The sequence below is a fragment of the Peromyscus leucopus genome, chromosome 4 (genome assembly GCF_004664715.2).
Source record: "Peromyscus leucopus breed LL Stock chromosome 4, UCI_PerLeu_2.1, whole genome shotgun sequence".
Taxonomy (NCBI): domain Eukaryota; kingdom Metazoa; phylum Chordata; class Mammalia; order Rodentia; family Cricetidae; genus Peromyscus; species Peromyscus leucopus.
Window position 1 is genome coordinate 63,467,237 of NC_051066.1, and position 11,190 is coordinate 63,478,426.

At 36.2% G+C, this 11,190-nt stretch overlaps 1 protein-coding gene across 1 annotated transcript; it reads right to left on the bottom strand.

The window, feature by feature from the left end:
• Window positions 1-3,999: 3,999 nt before the first annotated feature.
• On the bottom strand, window positions 4,000-4,956 carry LOC114687342 (olfactory receptor 1020-like). Its single transcript, XM_028862004.1, has one exon. It carries the CDS (start codon window positions 4,933-4,935, stop codon window positions 4,000-4,002), a length of 936 nt encoding a protein of 311 aa, XP_028717837.1. The 5' UTR covers window positions 4,936-4,956.
• Between the last annotated feature and the right edge of the window lie 6,234 nt (window positions 4,957-11,190).

Here is an 11,190-nt window from a genome sequence, read left to right on the forward strand (position 1 = left end):
TATACCACTCTTGGGCATATTCCCAAGGAATGGTCAATCATACCACAAGGGCACATGCTCAACTATGTTCATAGCAGCATTATTTGTAATAGCCAGAACCTGGAAACAACCTAGATACCCTTCAACTGAAGAATGGATAAATAAAATGTGGTGCATATACACAATGGAGTACTACTCAGTGGAAAAAAATAATGACACCATAAGGTTTGCAGGCAAATGGATGGAACTAGAAAAAATCATCCCGAGTGAGGTAACCCAGACTCAGAAAGACAAACATGGTATGTACTCACTCATAGGTGGATACTACATGTAAAACTAATCAGTTATTAACCATGTGTTTTTTTCCCCATGCTCTGTTGCTTAATACAGGCATGGAAGTGGCATGGCATTGCATGGTGAGGTGGCTCCCTAGGATGTTAAGTTTAGATGCTATCAGAGTAGGCTATAGCCTGTGGAAGGATGTATCCCTAGAGAAAAGGAAGCATTGAAGAGGGGTTTAATAAAATCAAAAGTGTCCCAGGATGACTCCAAACAATCTCCACATGCATCAAACAATTAACAAAGCTCTAGGGCAACGTGCTTTAATTGATTAACATGGTTAGAAAATATAGGTAGTTATATCACTTTGAATCTTGCCTTATTATTTCCTAAAAGAATCCATTCAGTATTTTAGTGTCACAATCATCATACCAACATATAGTAGATAGCATTAAAATTGTCATAGAAATCAGTTGCAAAAATACACACAATCAGAGAATGTTGTATTGTAAGCATGCTAGCAATTTATGGAGCTAAAGGACAGCTGCACAACAGCAAAAACATAATAGCCAGAGTCCCAGCAGTGTTTCAGAAGAAACATGAAACTGCCTAGAGTATTATGGTACCTGAATTCTTATGTGCCTTGAACATCCTTTCTTTGAGACACATCCTTCATACACAGAATTTATGGCAAATGACACATTAAGACTGACCAGGTGGAGTTAATATACATGATAACTAAGTAGTTTTTAAAACATAAATCAAAATAGACTTCTAAAAGTAGTTTTTCATGTCTATTTTGTACCTATATAGTATGGCAATTATTCATTTTGGCCCCATTTCCCAAACCTTTTTTTGCTGAATGCATTTTAGGAATACCTTTTTTTCATGCTTTCCTTTGTAAATATGTGGATATGCATCAGATTTTTATTTTATGCCATTAAAATGTATGCATTTTCTGAAAATTTTACTCTTATTAATTAGATATAACAATGGGAACCACTAGAAAAGACAGAGATGGAAATTTTTGTCTATTGTTAATTAAAGCCAGGATTTTGGCCATGTTAAACTGATGCCATAACACTGAGCTATACACCTGAAATAAAAACAATTAACTTTTCTAGAAAAATTAAGTTTTATTTGTTTGTCAAACATCCTACCAGTAGGAAATTCCAGATACTGAACTATATAGTTATAAAGATATATTCCTGAAAGATTAGTGTGTAAGATTCTAAGACCAGGCACAGAATTGATGATAATTGTGATGATTTAGTACAAGTTCTGGGACCTTAGGCAAACAGAACTTCTTCCACGAAGACATCAACAGTCTTTACATATTGTTAGGATTCACCTTTTTATTGTTAGTTTCATTTGTATTTCAATAAAATGTACATAAAGGAAAAGAACTTGTTTCTTGATACAGATATGGGTTCAAATCTGTATCTGATTATTTACATAGTAGTTTTGTGATCAACTCACATGGATATTAACTCTTAAACAGGGTGCTGATGTGAACACTGTAGAATATAATATGGGAAATTATTTAAGAGACAGTCTACTACCATACTAAGCCATATATGAGGGACTGAGCCCTTAGTGCTTAAAGAAAAGATCACATTATTTACATCATCATGTCATGAAATGCAGACTTGAATCTCTAATTCTGTCCTCTTTAGAATCCATTCCTCTAGTTGGCCATAATCAACTTATGCCTTCTATCTTCAGGACCTGTGTGCAAAATCTATGCAACATCCACCTATGGAGTAGTTTTCTTTTTGCCATCTTCAGTCCTGGGTAGAGCTGTGCATAGGATTCCATGCAAGCCATCTCCTATCCCTCCTTAGACCAGCTGCTTTAACTACACTAACATCTAAGTCCTAGGCTCTCTATTCCAAAGCACACTTGAGTAATGAAGCCTAACGTAAAATATTTTACACTGTCCTACAATGTCCTTGCCTACAGGGAAGTTTGGAATGCCACACTTACACTTACTTACAAAGAATCATGGTCTATCAGGCACTTCAAAGAATATTTCCTCTTGGCTATTAAAGCTGAAATCTTTACTGAATTTAATATTAAGGTGCAAATCTTTCTTCACTTTTTAAAGCTTGTGTTGGTCAGATCTCTATTACATTACATACTTATGGGGAAATTATTGTTTATAAAATATTGCCTACTTCAGTGACTAGAACCCTGGCCTAGAATCAAAATTTAGCATACATTTTTTAGTATCATAAGCCTTTCCATTTAATTCATCCCCTCTATTTAAACTCATGTTTGTCTTATTTGATTTCTGTTACTCCTGCAACATTTGCATTTGTCTTACAGAACAGGAAAACAAGCCATCATCTACCACTCATAGGTTTCATTTCCTATCTGTGCCCTCGTTACCACACATCCCCTTGACAATTTTAAGTCCATAATTAGAGATCAAGGGATTTAAAGACCACTCAATCATTGAGAAAATATTTTGCAACCACTGAAAAAATACATTTCAATCAAAAATGAAGTTATACAACATATATAATTTTTCATACAGCTTGTATGTTATTATTTAAGGAGCCAACTTATTCCATAATATCTTATAAAATACACTTATGTAAAAGTACCTGTAGTTGGAGTTATCTCTAGGCTTGCCTGGGCTGGCAGCCACTCAAATAAACACACAGATGCTTATATTATTTAAACTGTTTGCCCTAATGGCTCAGGCTTCTTGTTATCTGGATCGTACATCTTAAATTATCCAATTTCTATAAATCTATACTTTGCCACATGGCTCGTGGCTTACCAGTATCTTTACATCTTACTTCTCATGGTGGTGGCAGCTGGCAGAGTCTCCTGACTCAGACTTCCACTTCCCAGAATTCCCCTCTCTCTTTGTCCTGCCTATACTTCCTGCCTGGCTACTGACCAATCAGACTTTTATTTATCAATCAATCATCCACAGCAAGTACCCACTCTTAGGAATTAAGGAAAAACATTACAAGAGAAAAAATCGTGTTTTTTTTGAATATTAGAATTACACAAAGCAAACTAAAAGCAATGAATAGTAAACTAATATTTATTTCATAAAAAAAGCACTTCGCTTGTACATGAAGGAAAACATAGTAATCAACATTGTGGGAATAATTAGTGAATAGGAATGAATAGCTATGGAAGTGGGACAGAACATAATACAACTACAAAGAAAGGTAGAAAAGATAAATTATATGAGTCAACAGAAAACAAATAAAATTACATCCATCATTTGATTGAGATTTAAAATAGAAATTGTCTTTTGGAATTAAAAGTGTATTCAGAAAAAAGTACAGCTTAATATTTGAGGAATTAAAAATTAGTTCTATTTGAACAAGTAAGCCACAAATAAGGTATATATTACTTATGAATCAAAATGAGAAAGAAACATTTGAATCAAATTTATTTTATTTTATACCAAGGTTCAAAGAACTAATTAAAGTTTTAGTGATTATTGAGAGTTATGGAGATAAGTTAACATAAAAGTCAATGAAATTAAGTGAAAAGCCAAGCTTTCATAAAACAAATACTAAGCACAGCAACTTAAAAAATGATAGAGAAAATAACAAGAAGGATCCTAGTTTCAACATTAGGCTCTGGACTTTTTTTTTTCAGATTGGTACCTCATTTTTCATACAGTTGTGGAGTTAAAATATTCAACTGACTATTCCAAATGTTAGAAGAAAAACTGAAATAAATTACTAAAGCTGTGAGATCTATTTTCACTTATCTAAGAAAATAATTTTTACTCATAATTTTTCTAAAGGCAATTTTGACATCTTTGTTTCTGAGACTATATATCAGGGGATTAAGCATGGGTATAATCAATGTATAGAACACAGAGGTCATTTTGTCAATATCCATTGAATGGCCTGTACTAGGACGCAAATAAATGAAAATCAGGGTACCATGATAAATAGTGACCACTGTCAGGTGAGAAGCACAAGTAGAGAAGCCTTTCCTTCTTCCCTCTGCAGAACCTGTTTTGAGGATAGCTGCTATAATACATACATATGATAGGAGAACAGCAAGAAGACAGATAGCTTCCACCAAACTTGCAAAGACTACCAAAATGATGTCATGTGTGTAGGTATCAGAGCAGGACAGAGAGAAGAGTGGAGAGATATCACAAAAGAAATGGTTAATTTCTTTGGAGCAGAATGATAACTGGAAAGTATTAGTGGTGTGAATTATTGAACTCATAGTTCCACCCATGAATGCTCCAATTGCTAGCTGAGCACACACTCTCTTGGACATAATTACAGTATAAAGCAGGGGGTTACAGATTGCAATATACCTGTCATAAGCCATGGCAGCCAAGAGGAAAGATTCTGTATCAACCAGAGAGCAGAAAAAATATAACTGTGTAGCACAGCCATTGTAAGAAATGGTCTTCTTGTCAGAAACCAGATCCACAAGTAACTTGGGAGCAATGACAGAAGAGTAGCATGCATCTATGGAAGACAGCATACAGAGGAAAAAGTACATGGGGATGTGTAAGTTAGAACTGACTGTGATCAACAAGATCATCCCAAGATTTCCTATAAGAGTAACAGAGTAGATGGAGAAAAACACAGCAAAGAGAAGACTCTGGAGCTCTGGATGGTCACTGAATCCCAGGAGAAAGAATTCAGTCTTCACAGTGCTGTTCTCCAGTCTCATTATTTGTACGAATTTTGGTTTCTGTAGCCAAGACAGAATAGAAACCGAGAAAAGAAATAAATTTCAAAATCAGTAGCAAAGAGATTTGTAATGTACATCATACTCATAGAGTAAGAAAAATAACATGTTTAATCAATAAATTTTCAACCTTGATGCCACATGTTGAATTTATAGTATGTCTTCTTAAAGTTTTCCATACCTCATATTTACTGTCAAACTGGTTGTAGACTCTGAACATGGATGACACTTTACCTTTAATTTCCTTAGCACTCTGTCACCTTGGTCAAAGGGTTACTCTAATCAGTATGTGTTTTTACAACTAGGAATAAATTGGTCTGTTTTCCTGTATGTTTCCCCATTAGTTGCTATAGTAGATAAAAATGTATCAGTGCCAGAAGAATCTTTGCCAACAAAGGAGTAAGGAACTTTTTTACTTTGAGATATGGTTCCCAGGTGAGGAACAAAGGATGTCCTTAGCATAGTTCAGCTGCCATGAATAGCAAAAAACAAAAACTAGGAATCATTCTTCAGCAAGTCCCAGCTCTATTTTTCATCAGCAAACAAATGTCCAGCAAGACAAACATCCACCATGTTTGAGGTTCATCATCTATAATCAGAATTACAGCACATTTCTTAATATATACAAATAAATGGGTGTTTCCTTCCCCAGCCTCATCATATTCTCAGTGGCAAGAAAGTAATTCTGAATGATTTCACAAACTGTTTAAATATAGAATCAAAATGATAAAAACAAATTGATCACATTTACAAATTTGTTGCATTCAGTCTTGGTCATAAAATATATCCAGGAGTGCTTTCGTGTTCTTAGTATGCTTTTCAAAAACTGAAATATTTTTATTTACCTATCACTCTAATTTATTGACCTTTATATGGCTGTTGATCTATATAGACAATCATAATATACATGAAACCCATTAATGTGGATAGACAAAGTATTGCTCCCTCCCCTACCACATAAAAGAGAAGTTTTCATTTGGGTTTAAATAACTAGACGGTTCTATTTCTGTGATTTGGAATATGTCATTTGTATACTGTAGTTTTATTTTCAATGTGCATTTTTGACATTATAGTAGCATTTATCTACAGAACTATGTGGACATGTAAAGTAATTTCAAAATCACATTTCATGTCCCAAATATTTAGTAAGTATTCATTATCAACAAACTAAAAGTCAAAATAAGTTTGATCTCTTAAGATATCAATATTAACTTATTTTAACCCATGATCCATATGAATATGTAAAAATTTCATATATGGGATAAAAGTTTTTTTTAATTTTATAATTTAATTTAATTTTACATATCAGCCACAGATCCCCCTGTCCTCCCACCTCCCCACCTTCCCCAGCCCACCCCCCATTCCCATCTCCTCCAGGGCAAAGACTCCCCTGGGGATTCAGTTTTACCTGGTTCAACCTAAATAATTTTACTTTAAAAATTAATAGTTGAAGTCAACTGGAAAAATAAAATACCATTGGACTAGTAGCCAAATATTGTATATCTATAGTCTGGAAATATAAGTAAGTTTCTCACAGGAAATCCCAAATCTCATGGAATTGTAGTCCTTTCTTTCATAACTACACATACAAGACCTGACTAAAGCTGTTACAATGGTAATGGCTGAGAAAGCAAAGGAAAGCAAAGTATATAGAGCATCAAATTAGTGTTCTTAACCCAAGAACCTGCTTCTTTGCAGCAGCTTTCTTTATGCTTATCATTTAAAGAACAACACACAAAAAAGGTCAGCATGATCTGCAAAATTAAATGCCATACGGTCTGAATAGTAATGCAAAATTCTTTTCTTTGCTAATGGGACATTTTACCAGAGACCATCATATCTAATGTCTGAATTACAGGTGACAAAAATTCCATTTTATAGGAAAGAATAACTGTGATAGTCTTTCAAGGTTGGTGCATGTTTCAAGATTGAAAACATAATGAAGAATAAAATTTTAAACCTGAAACAAAATTGAATGTAGGGAAGTAAATGACTCAACACAGTCAAAGTTCAAATGAGTCAGAAAAGAAGGCAAACAAACGTGTTCTAGAAAATGGTTCGACAAGAAGAGGGCATTTCTGAAGGAGACCAAAAAAAATCTCCATCTAATTACCCGTATAAATTCTTACACTTCCTTCACAGATTTTCTTTGAATGCAATGATCTCGTCTGCAGGATTGTTACATGCTTCTTTATAGGTAATGATATCATGAAGATAGCATAAGAGAAAATCAATGTCTTTTACAAATTACATTCACTTCAATTGCTATCTGAATCTGTTTTTTTGTGTTCTTTTGTTACTTTTGTTTTGAGGCTGAGTCTCCCTATGTAGGCTTTCTTGGCTGAAGCTCACCTCTAGACCAGGCTGGCTTCACTGCTAACTCACAGAAATCCACCTTTGTCAGCCTTCCAAGTACTAGGATTAAAGGTATGTTCCATTATGTGTGGCTCTATTTAATTTATTAACTAATATTTTACAGCGATAAATATGTTCCTATTTAGATGTCACCTCAGAGTCTACTAATACAGAGTGATGGCTTAAGAATATCACACTTAAGTGTACTGGGTTTTATTGCTGACTTTTTGGTTGGAATCACCAAAAGTATAAAAGCTTGCAAGGACATGGTTTTGTTCAAAGTCAATCATCAATCAGCTTTGTAGGTAGTGACTGTGGGAACTGAACCACTCCAATACCACCCAGTGTTCAATATCTGAGGACTGTGATTAGAAACCTTACCAGACAGATGCCTTTTCTTCCATTCACCTTCTCCTTCACTGTTATGAGCCACAGTTCACTTTCATCCAGAACACATGTGTAACACTTAAACAAGAAATATAAATTGATAGTAGCATTTGTCAAAGTCCATTTTGTATGCACCTTCAGTGTTCTTTGAAGAAACTATGCCTCCCTTAAGAAGGCTGTGCTTCCTCGGAAAAGCAGGACATTTTAAGTTTTGCTTTTAGGCCTTTAATCCCATGTGAGCTTCAAAGAGCCAAACACTGGTATCCAAATTCCCATAAGAAAAGAAGTGAGCAATTAAACAGTTTCACCAAGGAATTGATTAAGCACAAAATAGAGTGATGAAACAAATGATTGTCTTGGCAATATATTCACTTTGGGTTCCCAAATTTTTGATTATACAGAAAATTTAATAGTATTTGTTAGCCTTGTGATTTAAATAACCCCAACAGTTTTTCAAATGACACAATATTATATGCAAAAAAGTAGTGGAATGAATTGGAATAGCATATCTATTTATAGATAAAATGAATACATTAAATGTAATTGTAATAAATAAAATGAATGCAAAGTTTCAAACTTTCCCTGGAGTTGCTACTGTTGTATTAAGACTTCAAAAGTTCAGAGTCTTAACAGTAATCAATGGAGTTCTGATAAGCTATTAATCTAGCTCTAGTAAACACTAACTACTCTTATCATAGTCACAAGCTTAAGATTTTTTTAAATTTTCTTTGGTTGTCTTCTAAGTGTAAACTTAAAAGTGCTTCTCAGTGTGCTAAAAACATGTCTAATTTATATACACCCAGTCTTCTGGATAGAGAAAGGAGTGTTAATACTTTGAACCCAGAATTAGTTTTGGGTTCCCAAGCTTTTACTATGACTCGAAGGCATTTACAATGTGGTTTATAATCTGTACTGTATATTTCAGTACAGATTATAAACAGTGGTAATGTTAACATATCTAAAACCTATCTCTCTTTGTAAACTTAAAAAAAAAATCTTGTAAGCCTCGGGAAATTGACTTGGATCCATCTTCCACAGGTCAAATTGACTCCAGATAAGTACTGTCAATCAACTGCTTGTTTTCCCACTTGCCTTTTCCTGATGGTGGGATCTCCATCACCTCTCCCTGGTCTTGGGACTCCCCTCCCACAATTACCAGAACCTAAAAAAATTTCCCCTAAACTCTTTAATATTACCTTCTGTCCCTAATATACATCTGTTTAAGCAAATTTCCAATCAATTAAAAACTGCACACTGCTCCAGCTGCTGCCTGCACATCCCTAGACACAGATGGTCCTGCAGAGCATAGACAATGAGTGAAACAGCATGTTCTTCTTGGACTTGGCCAACATTCCACCTTTTTGGGTCCTCAAAGATGCCCCAATATCAACAGGAAGTAGTCATAGATAATCATGTCACCCTTAGCATTCATTATTATCAACAAAAAGGTTGGGATGTTAAGTTTCACACTCAAGACAAACAGCTGAGGTGCCTACTTAATCAAAGCAAACCTGCCCACCTTGGAGACCAGGTTCTTCAAGCATCCCTCAGTCTCTACCTGATACAGGGTCTGGCTTGCATGCCCTTCCCCAGGAGGTACTTGTTTATATAAGCCAGATATTTTGGTTGCCTTCTCTTTTTGGACCTTTGGCTTCCTAGCTGCTGCCCCTGTTTCCCCTCTCCCCTTTCTCTTTTCTCTCTTCCCTCCCCCTCTTACACATGGCCCAGTTCAGTCTGGTTATTACCAATTTGCACTCTTCCAGATATCCCTGCATTTGATTATGCTCTCCTACACATTTACAATAAGCTTTCTCTTCTATCATGCCTAGGAACAGTGATGTCCTTTCCTTCATTTTATATTTTTTTTTCTTTCATTCATTGAACATAGCTCAATTCTTTATAATTAGATTTTGAAAGTCAACCTGTTGATAGAAAGCAAACTATGAATGTAATATATTTATATCTATACTGAATTTAAATTCTAGCTACCCAAGGTTACAGTATTTTCTAAAGTCTTCCTTTAGTAAAGTAACCAAAAGAGCTACTTTGTGGGTAAAAAGGGAAATTTTATTCCACATTTCCATAGCTGTCTCTCAGAGAAGCGAAGAGAAGTGACAGGAAAGACTTCCAGGGTTAAATGGAGCCAGAGAAAAGGGGCTTATGAACTGGGGTGGGGTGCTGAGGGAGCCCAGAGACTACCTTTGACCTTGACAAGTTAATAGCCACCATAATTGTATGTTAATGGAAGAGCAACTGGTCCCTCTTGCCAGAGATAAGGAGAATGACTCCCATTTTTTTAGAAAAAAAAAAAAAAACTTTCTAAAAGCTCCTGAGGGAATGGTGGCTTTTGTCTCAATGACTGACCTTGGGAAAAGGAATTTCTTGAGGGACTAGACATTCCAACCTTTTGTTGATGATAAATGGGTGATATAGTCTCTTTTTTAGTTACTTCTTACTGAAAATGGGGCTTCTTCCTCATGGCCCAGGAAGGCTGGAATATTGGTCAAGATGCAGGGAAGGTAGGTGTTCAGTTGGAACATTCAGCTCACTTCAGCATAGTCTAAGAAGCCCTATTCTTGTCTCTCCAAACCCCACCTGCTCAGAAAGTCTCCAAAGAGAGGAAAGGCACCAAAAACCCCAGTTCTACATTCTTGGCAGCTACTGCTGCTTCCTCCCCTGAAGTTGCCCCCCTTCAAATCCTCACCAAAGCACTCAGTTTTTACCATACAAGGTCACAAACAAACCCAGCTTGTGGTGGAAACATCATCACCCCTTGCCACAACTTATATAATCCCCCTGCTCTAGTTTGGGCATGTGGATTCTCTGGCCTGGATCTCTGGGACTGGAGAATGTTATGACATAGTACACGGGGACCCTGAGGGTATCCCACGAGTGCATGGAAATATACTGGCACACTGGGTAGATGCAGTGGCAGGGCTAGCAGGTAACCCACTCCAGGTGGACGTGGCGGCAGGTAGACATTCATAAACCAGATGCTACATCTGGATGGAAATGTTTTATTATAATAGAGAGATAGAGAGAAGATAGGAAAGTGGGAGAGAAGAGAAAAGAGAAAGAAAGAGAGGTTGAGGGATATAAACCTCATGGGAGTGGAGAGAGGGAGAGAGAGAGAGACAGAGAGACAGAGACAGAGAGAGACAGAGACAGAGACGAATGGGCAGGATTTTTCCCTAAGAAGAGGCTTCTATGTCAAAATGCAGGGTAGCCCCAAAGGGTGGGATTTCAAGAGGGCATGTCAGAATATTAACATTCCTCCATTTTGATTATTATTTTTTAAAAAAAGGTGAGTTATGGAAGCAAGTGGGAAACAAGGGTGCTGAGTTCTTGAGGCTACTTCAAACTGACAAGGGGCAAAGTGGGGAGGGGGGACCTGGGTGTCATGCAAGGCAAAAGATCTCAGGAGCATTCCTTGAGGGAGCTGAGGAAGTGACAGAGCTGGGTAGAAAGAGGAAGGTGATGTAGCTGGGCGGAGAG